The sequence below is a fragment of the Enoplosus armatus genome, chromosome 22 (genome assembly GCF_043641665.1).
Source record: "Enoplosus armatus isolate fEnoArm2 chromosome 22, fEnoArm2.hap1, whole genome shotgun sequence".
NCBI classification, from domain to species: Eukaryota; Metazoa; Chordata; class Actinopteri; order Centrarchiformes; family Enoplosidae; genus Enoplosus; species Enoplosus armatus.
Genome location: NC_092201.1, coordinates 78,121 through 97,231, shown reverse-complemented (window position 1 = coordinate 97,231; position 19,111 = coordinate 78,121). Strand labels below are relative to the sequence as shown.

Sequence of the window (19,111 nt, the reverse complement as noted above, 5' to 3'; positions counted from 1 at the left end):
GTATTTTTATGTAAGTGCTGATTTGAACCTCTGTCCACTGAAAAACAATGGCATAAGCCTGCCAAGTAACAGTCAGCAGCTGTGACTGGAAAGTTTAGACAAGTCCATTTTATTTATATAGCTGAAAATCAAACATCTGAATTTGCCTCAGAGGTCTGTACAGGTGGTAAAGACCCTGTCCACCCCTTGATTCGAAATTAAAGAAAAACTCTTGAATGGGAGAAAAGTTGGAAATCTCAGGAAGAGAAACAGATGAGGGAATCGTCTTCAGGATGGACAACAGGAAATAGATGGTGGCTCTTAATATCTCAGCTTCATATTTTATAATGATTATAATCACAATTAAATGACATCCCACAGTGCAGTGTTTCACCCAGCTGACCTTGTGGTCTTCTAACATTATTAAAATGAGTGGTTTGTTTTTCTGGCCTCTTTTTCAGTTTGGTCACGTCCTGATGAACAAATCATGACTCATTATTTGTTTGGTTGTTACCTGTAATCTGCTCTGAAGTCAGTTCTCTTTGACATCTACATGTTACTACTGGAGGACAACAAACTAGAACTGTAACTCAATTATTTATTGATAATTGTTCAGTTTAATGTCCAAATGTCCAACTTAATGTCTTAATTTGTCTTGTTTTGTCAAAAACCCAAAGAGATTGAGTTTACTGTGAAATAAAACAGAAAAACAGAACATCTGAGACATTTCAGAAGTGATAAGAAGGAGGTTTAACTTTAAAAATGTCTGAAACCATTAATGGATTATCAGTGATTTATTATTAATCAGTTAATCAACAGCACTACAGCAAACATCTGTTTCCTTCCCGACATGAACATTACACATCAAAATATTTCAATAAGTGCTTCAATCATCAAAATGTGAAGATAAATGTGAAAGGAATGAAATGAGAAGTGAAGAGAGTTAAAGTGTGACACTGTGTGGTATTTTATCTATAATGATATTTATCTGTAATATAATTTACAGTGATATTGATCTGAAGACTCTGTCCATCATCATTACTACAATAAGCAAACATATCGTTCACAGATCTCTCTAAAATCTTAATCAGATAACTTGTGTTGTTTGTGCACCTGACGTCACCATGACAACAGTCCGGGAGTTTGGTGCCACACATCCAACAGGAAGCTTTTCATTTTGTAAAATTCAGTGTATTTTTAGTAGAGCTGTGGTAACAATCCAGCTTCAGACAGTTACTGTAACATGACCCCTGCCACCATCCCCAGGTCAAACCTCACAGTTTTACCCACTAGTGGTATAAAGATAATAACAGCAAAGTTGTCTCTCTATTTTTGACACTGAATCTGGTCAGCTGGTGAAACTGATCGCTGGTCTGTTCTTCAGGGGGAGGTGTCAAAGTGGAGAAGGTGGAGGAAGATGTTGAGACCCTGCAGGCTGCTGCTCTGGCAGGTCGCTCTCAGGTTATCTTACCATGTTGTTACAGGTAAGAACACAAAGACCCAGGACTGTGGTTCTTAACAACAAAGGACAGATCATTTACGATTTATTTAACTGTAACTTTCACATGTTTCTTGCAAATCAACATCGATCTTTTAAAGCTTTCCATGAATCTTCGTCTTTCTCAACTCTTTCCAGGTTGTTTTGAGTTGACTTACTAAAATCAATCAACATGACAAACGTTAAGCTGCTAACAACCTCTACCACAACCTCTATGTCCACTGAACATGAGTCAGTCACTAATGATTGGTTAGGTACAGATTACAAATCAAAAGAGTACAAATCATGAATGTTATATGTTAAATGTTGTCTTAACTGTTGAAATGATTATTTAAATCAGAATCTATCTGATCAAAGAACAACAAGACTCACAATCACTACTGATACTCAGTGCTGCAGTCAGTAACAAAAAAAAGGTTTGAGCGCTAGTTCATCCTGTGTTTCATCCTCAGCCAGTCTGTGTCTGGGGGGGTCGGACATCTTTGCATCAGTCAGAGAGAACAGTCCGATGGGTCAGTTCATCTCTAACCTCAGTATTACTGGAGAACCAGGAGCTAACACCATCCGACTCTGTTTGACTGGAGACAACGCCCACTGGTTCTACTTGGAGGGTCGAACCATCAGACTGAACACCTCCGTGTCCAGAATCCTCGACCGAGAGGTACACCTGGATCTTTGTCTTTTAAACACATCTCACCTGCAACCACACCTGTAGTTTAACACATCGTACCTGCAACCACACCTGTAGTTTAAACACATCGTACCTGCAACCACACCTGTAGTTTAAACACATCTCACCTGCAACTATACCTCTAGATTAAACACATCTCACCTGCAACTATACTTGTAGTTTACACATCTCACCTGGATAATCTGCAGTTAATACTTCACTCAGACATGTGTTTGTCTCTCAGGTTCAGGGATCAGTGCTGATAGCAGAGCTGACCTGTTATGAGGATGATGTCATACAGGTAGGTTACCTGTCTAACATTGCCAACAGAAGATAATAAATGTTTCCTCAGCAGTAAATAAAGATCTGTTTGTTTTGTCAGAGTCAGTACAGGATTCTGGTTGAGATTGTGAATGAAAATGACAACAGACCAAACTTCCTGGAGGAGACGATTCAACCATTCACCATCAGTGAGGTAAAACACAAAGGATTAACACAAACATGCACAAAATGAAGAGCAGCACAAAACTATGGTCATAACATGGTTATAAAGTATTGAAATAATCCTGCACTGTAGGTTTGTTTTTGTTTTATGTTCCTCGAGGTAAGGAGGGTTCTCAAGGACTGTACCACTGAAAACACACACTCAACCGTAAAGATCACTGTCTGTCTCAGTGTGTATATGTGAAGGATGGAACCATTTCTGTAAATTTAATGCTGAAATGATGTTTATACTAATCGTGTGGTATGGGCGAGCTAGCTCGACTGAACAGGGTAAAAGTTGTGCTGTGGCAGATTAATCAATTTATTTCATTTTGTAGGGTTAGGAAACTGATTGAGTTTTTGTTTTGTGTTCCACAATCCTATAAATGTGAAGTTTTCTCTGCCTCAAGCACCACTTGGAGTCCTGTACCCTGTCTGTCCTCACTGCCCCGAGGACAGGGCCACCTGAAAGATAGGGTTACCTGAAAGACACCTGAAAGATAGGGTTACAAATATATATAATAAAGTCTGTTTCTGTGTCTGCAGCTGACAGCAGTGAACTCTGTGGTTTTCACTGTGAAGGCAGGCGATGCAGATGGAGACATGATCAGCTACATCATCGATCAATCATCTGTAAGATGGAGCACATGCCTATCCACATACTTCTGTCCATGTCCTGTATATGTCTTTGCGAACCTTGTGTCACCTGTTTCTTGCAACCTGTTACCTGCAGTATGACGCTTGGTTCTTCAGGATCGATCTACCGAACAGTGGGAACATAGTTCTGAACAAACCTCTGGACTATGAAACCAGAACTCACCTGCAGGTGATCATCTGGGCCCAGGTAACACACTTTATAATAATTAATAACAATGAGAGAACTCACCTGCAGCTTCTCATCTAAACCCAGATATTATTCACCTGTAATCTGTATCTGTCTACTTTTTGACATACTCACAGTCACAAGGTAGATGTGCATGTTTGACCCAAAATTTAAAAAACTACGACAAGGCTTTTTTTTATCATGGTACAAATATTATAATGATCATATACCTGTAACACTGTTCTTAGGTCAAGCTGAAATAATCAGAAAAAAATGAAATATCTCTGAAAAGTAAACAGAAACTAAATAAAAAACTGAATCAACTAGACCTGCAAGCAGATATATCAGAGTCCAAACACCCAACTCAACTCAGAACCAAAAGAGCACTGACTCACTTTTATTATAGTGTCCCCTTGTGGTAGAAATGCAACATTTTTGGCATTTGACCAGATCCTCACCCTTAATACATAACCTGCAAATTTTAACTTTACACTTAGACAGGTTTAGTCTGCAGAACAGCTGACAGAAAAATGATAATCAAAAACAGGAAAATCAACAGGGTTCTGTTTGGATCCATATATATTACATAAAGAAACTACTATTACTACTACTTTCTAGAAAAATAATTTTGGCCTGATGTTTTGTATGATGATGTTATGAAACAGGAAGCGAACACTGTGGAGAAGTTCAACACGTCTGCTCTTCTTACGGTGAATATCGAGGATGGAGACGACCAATATCCTCACTTCCTGCCATGTACACCTGTCTCTCCAGGTGTTCCTGTCTGCATGAACCCCACCTACACCACCAACATCACACAGAAACAGCAGGTAAACACCTAAAACAGTAGGTAAACACAATCATAACAGAGAAACACCTGGAACCTGATCTTAGATGGGAAGTGGACCCAAATGCAGACAGAAGAGGCAGCAGGATGAGGATGATATATTGGTGAGATGAGCTGACATGCAGGTGCAGGTCAAATCAAAAAGTTAAGAGGATCTAAGGATGGATCTTTACCGTTGTTTGATATCCATGATTCAGTACTTCGTATGTATAGGTGTGTATAACGTGTACTGTTTTCTGTTCAGGATGTGGTTCTGGAGTTTTCTCCTGGTCCAATCAGAGCAGAGGATGGAGACAGAGGAATCAACACTTCCCTGATTTACACCATCCTGTCAGGTCAGAGTTTAACTTCATTATCAGTGTGGAGACAGCAATGTTTACATGTAGACGTGCCATAATTAGACGTTACAGACTTACATTATTACAGACCACAAACTTACAGTCTTTTCATCACTTTTGTGACAGTGAGCAGACGGTTTGCAGAGGAAATGGATTTGATAGATCATCAAATATGTTCTGTGTTCAGTTTGATTTCAGCCCTGGACCTTTGTTGCATGTCATGGCTGGTGAGTGTCAGTGAAAGAATAGGACCCAGGTATGCAGGCAGGTGAGACAGACAGGTACAGGGTAACAGGCAGAGGCAGGCAGGTATGCAGGCAGACAGGCAGATTCAGGTACGAGTACGGGGTCAGGTTCCTGTTCTGGCTTAAAAGCATTAGGTACAAGGCAACATTGACGAACTGGAGGGAACTGAATGGAGCTGGGCTGGTGGACGGATGGAAAATGGCAATGAAGGGGCCTGGGGAAGAGGGACAGAGAGACAGACTGTGACAGTCCTACCCTCTATGCTGGTTCTTAATACTGTATAACAGCACAGTTCCATCAACATCGTTGCACTGACAAAGAACCAAAGCTATCACAATGCACAAAATAAATGGCTAAGGAGTCAAGTTCAAGGTCCATATTGCAGAGGGGAAAAATGTTTTTGAAAGTGTTTGTCCCAGACAGCAGTGATTTTTAAGTATTCTTACTTCTGAAACCAAAGTTCTGGTTACACCTCAGCTCTCGCAACAGAATTTTGTTGGAAACCATTTGGAAAGCTCACACTGCTCTCAATAATTTATACCACCTGGAGGTACTGTTGCACCCTCAGCAGCTCCACCTCCAATGACTGGAGAAAACACTAGCAGGTGTCAGCTGTGGTGTAGCTATGTAACCTCTGTAAGCCCCTAGCACACAACCTTCTGTATACATCCAGGACACTTGTGGGAGCTGCAGGTGTTGAATTACAACAAAACTGTAGTTATGAGGTGGTACACTGTCAGACTGAACAGAGGAAACCTTAGATGTAAGACAGGACCTCAATTGGGTAGCATCTTTACAACAAATCTACAAACTGATTCATCAGATTCAAACAAACTCTAAAACATATGATCCAGTGTTAGACAGTAAGAACAAAAGTAAAGACAGGTTGACAGGTTTTTAGACAGGTTTTTATAAAAATGTGATTTGTTAAGTGTAAATAATGTCTCATATTGATGTTAAAGACATTTAGGCTGTGTCTACAGGTGTGTACAGGTGTGTTTGTGTGTCAGCAGGTGGTGATAAGGACAGGTTTGTGATCAACAACAGGACAGGTGAGATCAGGTTAACCAGAGCAGATGGCCTACGATTGACAGCTAACTTCACACTCAGTGTCATGGTAACCACACTATTTCTTGTTTACTGTTCTATTTATAACAATCACTAGAGAAATAAGAGTCTAATCTACCTGTCCTTGTACCCACCTGCCCCCCCTCCTCCACGTAGGTGTGTCAGGTGGACGACCGGCTGAAATACAGCGTGGCGTCAGTTCTGATCAGAGTTCTCAGTGAGAACATGTTCCCTCCGGTCTTCAACAGAACCACCTTTAAAGGTTTCATCATCCAGAGCTCCAGCCCTGCCTCCATTGTCTCAACCTATGGGAACCAGGTGTTACAGGTCCAGGTATCAGACCGCGACTTCTTAGATGTAAGTCTGGCGACTATGTCAGTCACCATTCTCCTCCCCTTCCGCTAACTGCGCGTAACTGTTTTCAAAGTCCCCGTCACTATGTGAAACAACACCAACAACCTCTGAGCTAGCAGCCTACATGCTGAAATGGCAAGTTTTGACAAAGATTTGGATCGTTGGTGGTTTTAACGGGTCCAGTGAGCTCCTCCAGAGCTAAAGTATAGGTAGTCTTCACCTCCAGGACACCAATCATCAAGTTTTGTCTTTTTTAACAGTAAAAGTTGTAAAATCACATTGTCTACATAAGTTGTTTACTATTTTATATGACATTTCACTAGCAAGGACCACACCACAACAATATGTCATTTACAGGTTTAATGAAAATTCTGGTATTGGATGTCAGAGACAGATGAATGAATGTAAAGGGGAGGGGTGGAGTTTGAAGAAGGATGTCATCTGTTAGGCTGGTCTGGGAGGTTGTAGTGAAGACCGCGACGGAGGGAGACTCAGTGTGGGGGTTCCATCTCGGTGTGTTTCCACCCAAGCTGATTACAGACCCCCAGATGGTACCTAGAATGAGATGTGAGAGAAGTGTACATCGGATTGAATGGGAAGGAATGAGGGGAGGATGGAAGAGAGGATGAAGGGATGTGGGAAGGGATGAGCAGAGGGAGGGATGAGGTAGGGATGGGAGGGATCAGGAAAGGGAGGGTGGGTCGAGAAATCTGAGATAAACAGCGCTGGATGGTTTGCCAGGTATAAGTAGGCTTGACAGGTTATTAGAGGTGTGGTTGAGGTGTGGCCCTGCTCCCAAACCTAAGTTAACTAGTTAACTTCATTTCACTAGCAAGGATCACACCATAACAATATGTTATTTACAGGTTTAATGAAAATTCTGGTATTGGATGTCAGAAACAGATGAATGAATGTAAAGGGGAGGGGTGGAGGTTGAAGAAGGATGTCGTCTGTTAGGCTGGTCTGGGAGGTCGTAGTGAAGACCGGGGCGGTGGGAGACTCAGTGTGGGGGTTCCGTCTCGGTGTGTTTCCACCCGAGCTGATTACAGACCCCCCGAAAACAGAGTCAGATTAAGTTGAGCCGGGTTGAGTATGAGCTTGATGGAGATCGTTAAGATTGTTATGTATGTAGGAGTGATATGCCTGAGATGACCAGTGGCCAAGAACCTGGATGGTTTGATCTGAGATGCCCAGTCTGGCAGCTGTGGATGCTGCGCCAATGCGGAGGAAATGTCTTGAATAGTGTTCTGACGATATGCCTGAAATGTGGAGGACCTTGTGTAAATGCTTCTGGAACCAGAATTGAGTGGCCATTTTACCCAATTCTGTAAGAAAAAGAGGGTGTTGTGGTGATGCCTGGGCGGCATACCTGGAGCTGATGTATTTGGTCAGCAGTTTGTATGGGCTGAGATAGGAGTTGAGGCGGAAAATGTAGATGGGGAAAGAAACTCCCAGCTGATCTGTTTTACTCCTTTGGAGCGTGAATATGAGAGAGTGGGAAGTGTGGATAGTGCTGTCAGATAGTCTGGGATGAAGGGAAGGCTTATAGGCAAATTTGGAGCACATCAGGAAGTCAAAGAAAGCCAGCAGGAACATGGATTCTAAGGTTAAGTCAACCATAGGGGATATGTAGCCTGTAGAGTGGATGCAGAGGCTCAGAAGGTCAGAAGTGAGTGGCAGGCGTCTAGCTGTGAAAAGGGGTTCCTGTTTTTGCAGGTGTTTTTGCAGTGGGATTATGCGAAACCTCCCGCCACAAAAACAGTTTCTTCCCCTCTGCAGTCAACCTGACAAACTCTCACTGACCCCCCCCCCCCCCCCCCCAGAACACAAACACAAGCTATACGTTATATTAACGTACATCACCCCTGTCCCCACTGCGTTACATTAACACACCCACCCCCTACTGGACACTTTATCTGGACACTTTACTTTATTCTGGTCACTGCACTGTTGTTATTTATCTTATCTTGTTTTTATTCTTATTTTTTTATCTTATTTTAGCTTTTATATTCTACTTATTTGTTATCAAAACAATAGCACCTTCAGACCACAGCAAATTCCTTGTAATGTATGTTACTTGGCAATAAACAGTTTCTGATTCTGATTCTGATTCTGAATGGCATAATTAAGGTGGCCAAGGGCTAGATGCTGACATTTGGTGCATCTGTCTGCCAGGAGATCGTTCGACAGAAGCAGAGTGATGCGCTGTATTTTTGCTGAGGGCAGAGATGCCTGAAAGGAGATTGAGTCCAGGGTGATACCAAAGAACTCTAAGGATGTGCTAGGCCCCAAGGTTTTCTCAATGGAAAGAGGGACGCCAAGGTCTGAGAAAGCTATGAGAGTAGTAAGCGCGAAGTGAGGAGGGACAGATGGTGGAGTAACAATGAGAAAATTGTCGAGAAGATGGAGTATGTAAGGGAGTCTGTAGTTGTTAGTGAGGATCCAGCACAGGGCTTCTGAAAGAGAGTCAAAGATCTTGGGACTGCTTCTGCAGCCGATAGTATGGCGTACGGAAAAATAATAGGCTCCTTTCCAGCAAACCCCCAAAAAACGCCAGAAGATTGTATGGATGTGCAAAACTTAGAAAGCCATGGTCCATGGCCTGCCAAATGGATGAGGGTGATAGCGTGATCGATGGTTACATATTTCATGGAGAAGTCTGGACTAGGAATGACGCTGTTGATGTTTGGAATGTGTGAGCCGTGTGGGGAAGACACGTCTATTATTACCCTCTTTTTCCCGGAGTATTTCCGAGTGGCAACACCTATTGGGCTGATACGGAACACTGGGAAAGGAGGGATGTCGAATGGGCCTATCATAAATCCATCTTTGACTTCTTTGGCCAAAAGGGTGTCAACGATGTGTGGTTCTTTGAGCGCAGACTGAAGGTTGTGGCAGATGTGAAAAGTGTGGGGGAGTATTTCTATGGCTGGATGGAAACCATGTGTGAAACCATTGATGAGAAACTGAACAAACTGTCTATCAGCATGGTTTTGCAGCACAGTAGCAAGGACATTTACCTTAACCGGGATGCCAAGGTGCCGTGCTAATCAGTCCGCAGGAGTGGTAGGATTGTGGGGGCAGGTGCTTCTGGCGCAAGCACCTCCGCAGAAGGAGTAGACGTGCAGCCGAGGTGATTGAAGTTGTTGCAGACCATCTTGCCTCCCTGGTAGAGGGTTGGCCTTCCTCGTTTGTCAACTCCCTTGGCATGGGGACTTTAACTGAAGGACGTATGTCTGCTGGCCTAGGGATAATGGGAGGTGGGGTTGCAGCGGGTGATAAATGGTTAAAAACTGGGGTGTTGCGCGAGGAAGAGGGACGTGAGCGAGGTGGTGGAGCACTGACTGTGCATGCTGTGGCGGGGTGGGAAGGGGCTCTGCATAACTTGCAGGAGAGGGACGTACAGGCTGCAAAGATTCTGCAGTAGAGTTTGGAGTCTAGGGCACCCCAGTATGTTCCCTGGTTAAATTGCTGTATCCAGCCAGCAGCCTGATTAGCAAAACGAACATGGTAGCTATAGAAAGGATAGACCTGTTGGAAATGGAAGAGGAGGCTGAGAATCACTAACTTGATTAGCCTGTGATGCGGCCCTTTGAGTTGCTGGATGGGACTCTTGTGCTGCAGTGTTGGCTGTGAAAGAAAAGGAAGGAGCAGAAGCCGTAGAGCTGTAAGCAGCTGAAGGAAAAGTAGAGGAAGGGATGGTGAGATGACAGAATGTACAGTTATGCCCAGAAATATTTGGACAGTGACACAAGTTTTGTTATTTTAGCTGTTATGTAATCAATATGGGCTTAAAGTGCAGACCCTCAGCTGTAATTTGAGAGTATTCACATCCAAATTGGAGGAAGGGTTTAGGAATTACAGCTCTTTAACATGTAGCCGCCTCTTTTTCAAGGGACCAAAAGTAATTGGACAATTGACTCAGAAGGCTGCATGGGCTCTTCCCTTGTTTACCTGTCATCAATTAAGCAGTTAAAAGGTCTGGAGTTGATTCCAGGTGTGGCATTTGCATTTGGAAGCTGTTGCTGTGAACCCACAACATGCGGTCAAAGGAGCTCTCAATGGAAGTGAAACAGACCATCCTTAGGCTGAAAAAAAAGAAGAAATCCATCAGAGAGACGGCAGAAATGTTAGGAGTGGCCAAATCAACAGTTTGGTACATTCTGAGAAAAAAAAGAGTGCACTGGTGAGCTTGGAAACTCAAAAAGGCCTGGACGTCCACGGAAGACAACAGTGGTGGATGATCGCAGGATCCTTTCCATGGTGAAGAAAAACCCCTTCACAACATCCACCCAAGTGAAGAACACTCTCCAGGAAGTAGCTGTATCAGTATCTAAGTCTACCATAAAGAGAAGTAATTAATGAGAGTAAATACAGAGGGTTCACCACAAGGTGCAAACCATTAATCAGCCTCAAAAATAGAAAGGCCAGATTAGACTTTGCCAAAAAACATCTGAAGAAGCCAGCCCAGTTCTGGAACAGCATTCTTTGGACAGATGAGACTAAGATCAACCTGTACCAGAATGATGGGAAGAAGAAAGTATGGAGAAGAACTGGAACAGCTCATGATCCAAAGCACACAACATCTTCTGTAAAACATGGTGGAGGCAGTGTGATGGCATGGGCATGCATGGCTTCCAATGGCACTGGGTCACTAGTGTTTATTGATGATGTGACAGAAGACAGAAGCAGCCGGATGAATTCTGAAGTGTATAGGGATATACTTTCTGCTCAGATTCAGCCAAATGCAGCAAAGTTGATTGGACGGCGCTTCACAGTACAGATGGACAATGACCTAAAACATACTGCGAAAGCAACCCAGGAGTTTTTTAAGGCAAAGAAGTGGAATATTCTGCAATAGCCGAGTCAATCACCAGATCTCAACCCGATCGAGCATGCATTTCACTTGCTCAAGACAAAACTTAAGGCAGAAAGACCCACAAACAAGCAACGACTGAAGACAGCTGCAGTAAAGGCCTGGCAAAGCATCACAAAGGAGGAAACCCAGCATTTGGTGATGTCCATGGGTTCCAGACTTAAGGCAGTCATTGCCTGCAAAGGACTCTCAACAAAGTATTAAAAATGGACATTTTACTTATGGTAATGTTAATTTGTCCAATTACTTTTGAGCCCCTGAAATGAGGAGACTTTGTATAAAAAGGGTTACAATTCCTAAATGTTTCATATATTTTTGTTCAACCCCTTGAATTAAACCTGAAAGTCTGCACTTCAATTGCATCTTAGTTGTTTCATTTCAAATCCAATGTGGTGGCATGCAGAGCCCAAATCATTGTCATGTCCAAATATTTCTGGGCCTAACTGTATGTGCACAAGAGTTTAGTGAAGCCTGTGAACAGTTTGAAATGGAAGTTTCGGCGATGTCTAAGTTTTTTTATCAATGCGATCATGCGTTTAAGCGTGAAGCACAGGCTGTCTGTCCTTGAGAAATCTGAGACAAACAGTGCTGGATGGTTTGCTGGGTATAAGTAGGCTTGACAGGTTATTAGAGGTGTGGTTGAGACGTGGCCCTGCTCCCGAACCTAAGTTAAGTAGTTAACTTCATTTTCTTCAGCAGAGATTCAACCATTTTAATGCTCGCCTTGCCAGATGCAAATGTTCCACCAAAACAAGTTCCCCCAGACACTATTTTGCAACGGCACCATCACTGCATCCTGGGCTTAGCTCCACTCAAGATGATTGTGATTGGTTTAAAGAAAAACAAACAAGCCAGAGCGTTTTCAGCGTTTATCCCTGAACAACAATGGGTTGAACGAGACCGGTCTCCAATTGTGGAGGTCTGGCTATGCGAAACTTACCTGTATTATAACCTGTGTGTGACACCTGGTGAGTCATCACTGCTGTCTAATCATAGGGCATGAATCCAAACATCCACTACTCTCTCCATCCTCCATCTGGACTGTACCAAATCACCCAGGGGGGGGTTCTGATCGCCAGGACGGACCAACTGCATGCCTTTGACAGACACATACTTCAGGTGGGTCTACCTTTAATGTCATGTAATACTATAATGCAATTATTCAATTAGAATTACCTTTATTTTATACTTTACGTTTCTATCTTAAGTTCCTGAGCGAGCTGTTGCCACACAGGTAACACTGTACCTGGACTCAAACAACCTCTAGGTCACTAATGTCCGGTTCTCCTACTCAGACTCCCCCACCATCCTCATCATTCTCCACTTCAGCACCACCTTCAACACCATCAACCATGCCATTCTTCTCAAACGTCCAAATGTCCAAAATATTGTTGGTTTTATAAATAAAATTGAATTGAATTGAATTGAATTGAATTGCTGGTTAAACTGGACTAACTAAACATTGACTGACTAACACCATCTCACTAGCCTAGCAACATTATGTACAACATGTAATTGTCTTGTCCTCAAATATATTGTGGCCCTCATTTTTTTAAATGTAATTTCCAGAAAAAAATATTGCCAGTAGCACAAGTCTGATCAAAGTGGGAATACAAAAACAGACTCTCTGGTTCTCAGGTGTGTTTGGTCTCTTTGAAACACTCATTGGTCCTCAGACTGATATCTGACAGCAGAATCAGCAGGAGGATCAGCGTGAAGATTAAAACTAAAAGCTTCACACTGTGAATCTACTTCAACAACATTATATCTGACCCAGTGTTTATTGTTATTTTTGTCTGGATTTTTCATGTCTGCATTTGATGACGTTTATTTTATATATATATATATATATATACATATATATATATATATATATATATTTATTTTTGTTTTGTTTTGTTTTTTCCCCGGACTCTGATCATCCTGCAGGTTGTTACCAGAGATGAAGAATCAAACTGCTGATGTTTAACTTGAACACATGATGAACTGATGAGGATTTTATATTCTGGTTGTGGCACTGACTCTGTAGGTTGTAGCCAGAGATGAAGAATCAGGAGAAGAAGTTTCAGCCTCAGTGGACATTGAAGTCCTGCACAGAGGACAACCAGGTGAGTCCAACACCATCACAACAAACGTAACTGTGTACACGTATGTGAAACAATGTACGCACATGTGAACACATTACCCACACATGAACACACACATGAACAAACTACCCACATATCAAACTGTCACCACTTAAAGTAGCTGACTCATCTTTTAGCAGCTCCTGTTTGCAGTGTACTCATGGGTGTACAGACAACTATCACTGGATTACTGTGATACTGAAGGAAACTTAAAAACATGATGATTCTCAGGCAAGTCCTGAGGTGTCTTCTATGATTTATAAATTGATTCATCACCATTTATCATGTTTGTGTGTTCAGATTTTACTTATGACTCCCAGAAGCAGTACTTTTTTTTTTCCTGCTTCCACCCCGGGGAGGCGACTCATAGTGTGAAAACCTTTGCATTACATAGATCCATCTCACCGCCACAGTAGTGGCTGTAGTGGCCTATTCTTTTAAACTTCTTTTAAAGTTGGACACCTTTACAGGGCTTTATGTGGACTCACATGTGAAACAGTCCAAATCACAATGCCACAGTTGCAGATACTGTTGCATCGATTTTAGCTGATTGATTTTCTCATTGAACAAAGTAAAACACAACAACATTTCTGAGTCTAAGGCTCTACAGAGGCTGCTCTACACACATTTCATATATGTTTACTCAGGTTTCACTGTTACCACTGCTGATCATCATCATCTAATTAACCACACTATATCCAAAAATAACTTGTGCTACTTCCTTTCTGACAAAAGTATCTAACAAACGTGGTGAAAGTATATAGATTAATCCGCCGTTGAAAATAGTCCCCACAAATGCCATATTCCTCTGGCTGGAGTAATGTTTGTTAAAAAACTATAGCTGTTTTAGGAAATTACTGTGCCTTTTTTTAAAATGAAACGACATATTTATATTTCGTGGTGTGTTCACGCTAATATAATGTTTTTCTGTTTTCAGTGCTTGTTCACTGACATTAACTCTGTCCTCTCTGTAGTCCCCCATGGTGCGTTCACTGAGCAGCAGTTATTTGGAGATGTGGACAGCAGACTGGCAGGAGGAATTGCAGCAATGATCCTGCTGTTGTTTCTATCGTCTGTTCTGTTTCTGCTGCTTCGAACCGTAAAGAGAAGACGACGACAAAGCAACGCTGATGAACACCCAGGTGTCGCCCTCGGAAAACATCCCAACGTGGTATGAGCTGAATCACTGGCACTTTAATACATCTGTTTGAAACATTAAACCACCTTAAAACCTTGGTTTCAAATCTGCAGTATTTCTCTATAACCTTAAAGTGTCTATAATGTATATTTTAACAACAATAACAATAAATGAAATGACAATGTGAAAACAGTGATATGATGAACCTACAGAGAATTATCAGCTGAATCTGCTTTATAGTGAGTTTCAGCTCATTGTTTATCTGTCTGGCCCACAACTTTACTGTTTTGGTTCACCCTCACCACTCTTATAGCATCGTTTTCAGAGAGCTCTAAAAACCAACTGTGGAGGAGGAAATAAACAACTGTTTGCTATCAAGTTCAACGTATCAACTTAAAAAGTGATGATATGTCAATAGGCGTTTTCGGACCTGGGGACTCCAGAACTGAGAGGAGCTGCATTGGCTTGTGTTTGACCAATCAACGTACACTTACGTCACTCAAGGTTCCCCTTGTGCTGGGAGAGTACCTACTCTGAAGTAAGACCTAAAAAAAAGTCCCTCAAAACGGCTCTCTGAGAACTATGATCGTTCCCAGTTCTTGAAGTGCAAACACAATAAGAAAGGGCAGGGTCCTCCAACTGTTCTTAGAACTATGAAAAAGTTCCTCCAGACCGGAAATGCTTCATGTTGTGTTCACAACTTGTTTATGCCGGAAAAAAAAAAGTGGACAAAAATAAAACAGTTGTAGCTTTCAATCAGGGCAGTTATAAAAGGTCTATTCAGTCCTTATCTGTACAACACAACGTGTTCATGAAGGAAATAACACAGAGCTGAAAAAGGCCATCGTCTTTAGAAATGTGAGTTTATATTCTGATGATATAAAATGTACAAACTCTCCTGATTCTCTGCACTCTGTATATTTCATGTTACAGCTTCTTCTGCAGAGTTTACTTACTTTCAGACAGTGAAAAACTGTATTCATTTATATTCTGATGACACAAACTCTCCTGTCTCATGTGTTACCTCTTTTTCTGTAGAGTTTACTGTGGTTTCAGATGGTGAGTTTAAAGCTGCTCTTCAGTAATGTGATGTTGCGATTCAGTGTGGACTTCCTGTGATGTGCTTCTGTTTATAGCCTACATCAGTGAAGTGGTTTCTGTGGTGTCCTGTGTTTCTTTGTAAGAGGAGAGTATATTAACATCCACTTTCAGTATCATGTGGTGTCCTCAGTGTGCTGAACATTAGAGCCCTGTGTTCACATAAAGCTGATACATTTGAGGAATACATCTGTGGTTTTTCTGACCGATATGTTGATTTAAATAAAATACTTTACATAACATTAAAGTACCTTTCTGTCTAAAACAAAGAATAAAATGAGCTGTTCTGCATTTACACATCCAAAATAAAACACAATAGGTAAAGACATTCCTACTGCGTGTGGCCAAACAATAAATTAATTTATTATTAATATAATGTGTTATTAATTAATAATGAATGTGTAATGCAGGCATGTAAATGTTAGCTTCATTAGGTAAATCTGCCCACACATCCAGCTGTCAGTAAGAATTAGTTTCAACAGGAGTCTCATGTAATAACAGAAATACATCAATTCTAGTAGTCCTGGATCAGAGAGCCAGACTGGGTTCCAGTTACAGGTGTCATGAAGGAGGCAGAGTTCAGGTAATGTGGTAATGTGTTTTGGAAAATTGCTCTTTAGACTTGAACAGTTTGTTCGACTAAAGTGATGTTTTTTTCATTTAAATAACATAATATCATCAAGATCCCAAAAGTGAAATAAAATTGTAAAAAATATTTTAAAACATTATATATCAGTGTAGACTCCATCTGACTTCTTGTATTACTGTAGTGTAACTTTTTGTTTATTAATTAATTATAAAAAGTGATAAAATATCAGTTAATTAAATGCTGAAAAGTTGTTTGATTAAAAACAAAAGATCTTTTGTTAAAACAATTATTTTAGATCAATTCGTTAAAACTTCCTCATTTAACTTGATTTTTATATTTCACCCACATTTGCTCTTGTTCTCTTACAGTTTAACAGTTATGAACAGTTTGCAGTTATGAACAGTTTAAAGTTATGAACAGTTTAAAGTTATGACCAATTTAAAGTTAAGAACAGTTTGAAGTTATGAACAGTTTAAAGTTATGAACAGTTTAATATTATGAACAGTTTGAAGTTATGAACAGTTTGAAGTTATGAACAATTTAATGTTATGATCAGTTTAATATTATGAACAGTTTGAAGTTATGAACAGTTTAATGTTATGAATATAGTGGGAAAATACAACGTATCACGACAATGAACAGTTTAATGTTATGAACAGTTTAAAGTTATGAATGTCACAGTGTGCTTCCTGGATTGTGTTTGGTTAATTCAGTCATTTGTATTTCATGTTTCCTGTTTTATTTTGTTAGTTCTCTCTCCTCTCGTTGCGGACTACTTGACTTCCTACCTTTGTGTGTTTCCTGCCTGTGTGATTGTCTGCACCTGCTCTGATTAGTTTCACCTGCTCCTCATTATCCCCACCTTGCTTTATTGTATTTAGTCTATGTGCTTCCCTCTCTCCACTGCCAGTTTGTTATTATTGCTGTGTGTTACTTGTCTTGGCTCCCTGTTTCCCCAGTGTTTCCAGTGTCTTTGGACTTTTGGATTGTTATTTGGATTTTGATTCTTGCCTGCTCCCTGTTGGTTTTGTTTGCCTTTTTGGACTGCTTTCCTGGTTTTGACCCCTGCCTGCCTCACCACCCTGTAAGTCCCTCTGGTTTTGCTAATAAACCTTTCTACCTGCATCAGTTCTGCGCCTGTGTCTGCATTTGGGTCCAATTCCCAGTGTGTCGTGCTATCTTGCCCCACCAGCCGTGACAGTAAAATGACAGAATGAACCAAACACACAATCCAGGAAGCACACTGTGACAATGAACAGTTTGAAGTCATGAACAGCTGCAGGTGTGTTGAAGTGTAATCATGTGATTGAGTCCAGCTGAGCTGCTGATGTCAGTTACAAACTGATGTGTTTTCAGGAGTTTGGATTCCTGAACTGAACTTGACAAGTTCCAACTCCCAAGACTGAGTCTGAACTTGTAGAAAGACTGTCAGTCTGTCTGTGGAACAAGATGAAAGAAAACAGACCAAATTGAACCTAAAATCTAAACTCTCTTTCTGACTGACAGGTGGGCTCCAGTCGACCTGCATTCTCTATGGAGGAGTCTTCATACAGCAACAGAGCTTTCAGTCATGACTCTTCTTCACAGTCAGAGAGTTTCCATGGCAGACAGGGAGTCTACACCAGGAAACACTCTCTGCTTCCTCCTCCTTCATCATCATCATCATCATCATCATCATCATCATCATCATCAAGAATCTTCATCAGTAATCCTGGAGGAAGATCCACACTTCACTCTGATCTGTTTCCTGTCATAGAAAAACCAGAAGGTCATTCTGAGGCGATAGAAACCACAGAAACCCTCAGATTATCTGACATTAGAGAGGGTCTACGGTCCACAGGTGTTCACAGTGATGACATCACAGCAGCAAACACAGTGACTCTTCAGAGAGGCTACAACATGAAAACAGACCAATCAGAGATGGTGTTACAGGAGTCAGAGGACCCATACAGGACAATGGTCTCTGTGATCTGTTTGTCGGCAGACAGCTCACAGGACACTGACCGTCTCTGCAGCAGCCAGTCACAGAACAATAACTCATAAATCTGACCTGTCTCTGCAGCAGCCAATCACAGAACAGAAACACATGAATCTGACCCGTCTCTGCAGCAGCCAATCACAGAACAGAAATGCATGAATCTGACTCGTCTCTGCAGCAGCCAATCACAGACTTGTGATTCACTGAACAGAAAATACCTTTTGTTACTGTTTAAGAATCGAACCTTTAACTATAAATCATTACTGCTTTTAATTATTATTTACTTTTGTTGAGTTAATTGTTTTGGTGAGAATTTGCTCTCAATACTGCTGACAAATGTTTCATGATCCACAAATAAAAATGTACAAATGTCTTTGATGCAGTTGAAAAGTCAAATTTCAGAAGTTGTATACAGAAACACTCGTCGACCATGAACCACAACACTGTCTCTCATCTCCTGTCATCTGTCTGCTGTCACAGTTTAATAAAGACAGAAGACTCAGACAGATCAGTGTGTTATTTTAATATTGACTAATGATGACAGAAATTGTTCACGCTTAATGATGAAAAGTCTTCACAGAGGACAGAATGTGGGGGATATCCAGCCTTTATCAGTGTCATGACTGCAGATGCCTTTGAAACAGTAAACAACAGAACTCATTTGAAATCTCATTTTCACTTTTAAATCATCTCTGATACATCTCTGATACATGAATTTAATAGACTACATAAATGTAATCACAGTGATATTAGAAGCCTTCAGTCACACAGTGGTGATTGTTTGCCAGCTGTCCTTCCTGCATTTGGCAGCTGCAGCTGTGTTGCTTTTGAAAATCTTCAGGGAAGGCTGCTCTTGTGTATCCTCGCTCATGTCTCCTCAGCGGTCCCTCCTCCCTCCTTGGAGCAGAAATATGAACTTTGGGACGGCCTGCAAGATGGCGGACCCGAACGACTTCTGGTTCAAGCGAGGAAATATCAAATCAAGAGACTTGATATGAAC

General features: G+C 41.3%; 1 protein-coding gene across 1 annotated transcript; it reads left to right on the top strand.

The window, feature by feature from the left end:
* Nucleotides 1-1,222: 1,222 nt before the first annotated feature.
* cdhr5-rs (cadherin-related family member 5, related sequence) lies at nucleotides 1,223-15,565 on the top strand. Its single transcript, XM_070929343.1, has 16 exons — nucleotides 1,223-1,274; nucleotides 1,364-1,429; nucleotides 1,930-2,138; nucleotides 2,392-2,448; nucleotides 2,530-2,622; nucleotides 3,177-3,263; nucleotides 3,364-3,474; nucleotides 4,119-4,283; nucleotides 4,545-4,635; nucleotides 5,898-6,001; nucleotides 6,109-6,309; nucleotides 12,179-12,301; nucleotides 12,450-12,560; nucleotides 13,219-13,290; nucleotides 14,246-14,479; nucleotides 15,485-15,565. The coding sequence occupies exons 1-16, from the start codon at nucleotides 1,223-1,225 to the stop codon at nucleotides 15,563-15,565; spliced, it is 1,857 nt and encodes a 618-aa protein (XP_070785444.1).
* The last annotated feature ends 3,546 nt before the right edge of the window (nucleotides 15,566-19,111 follow it).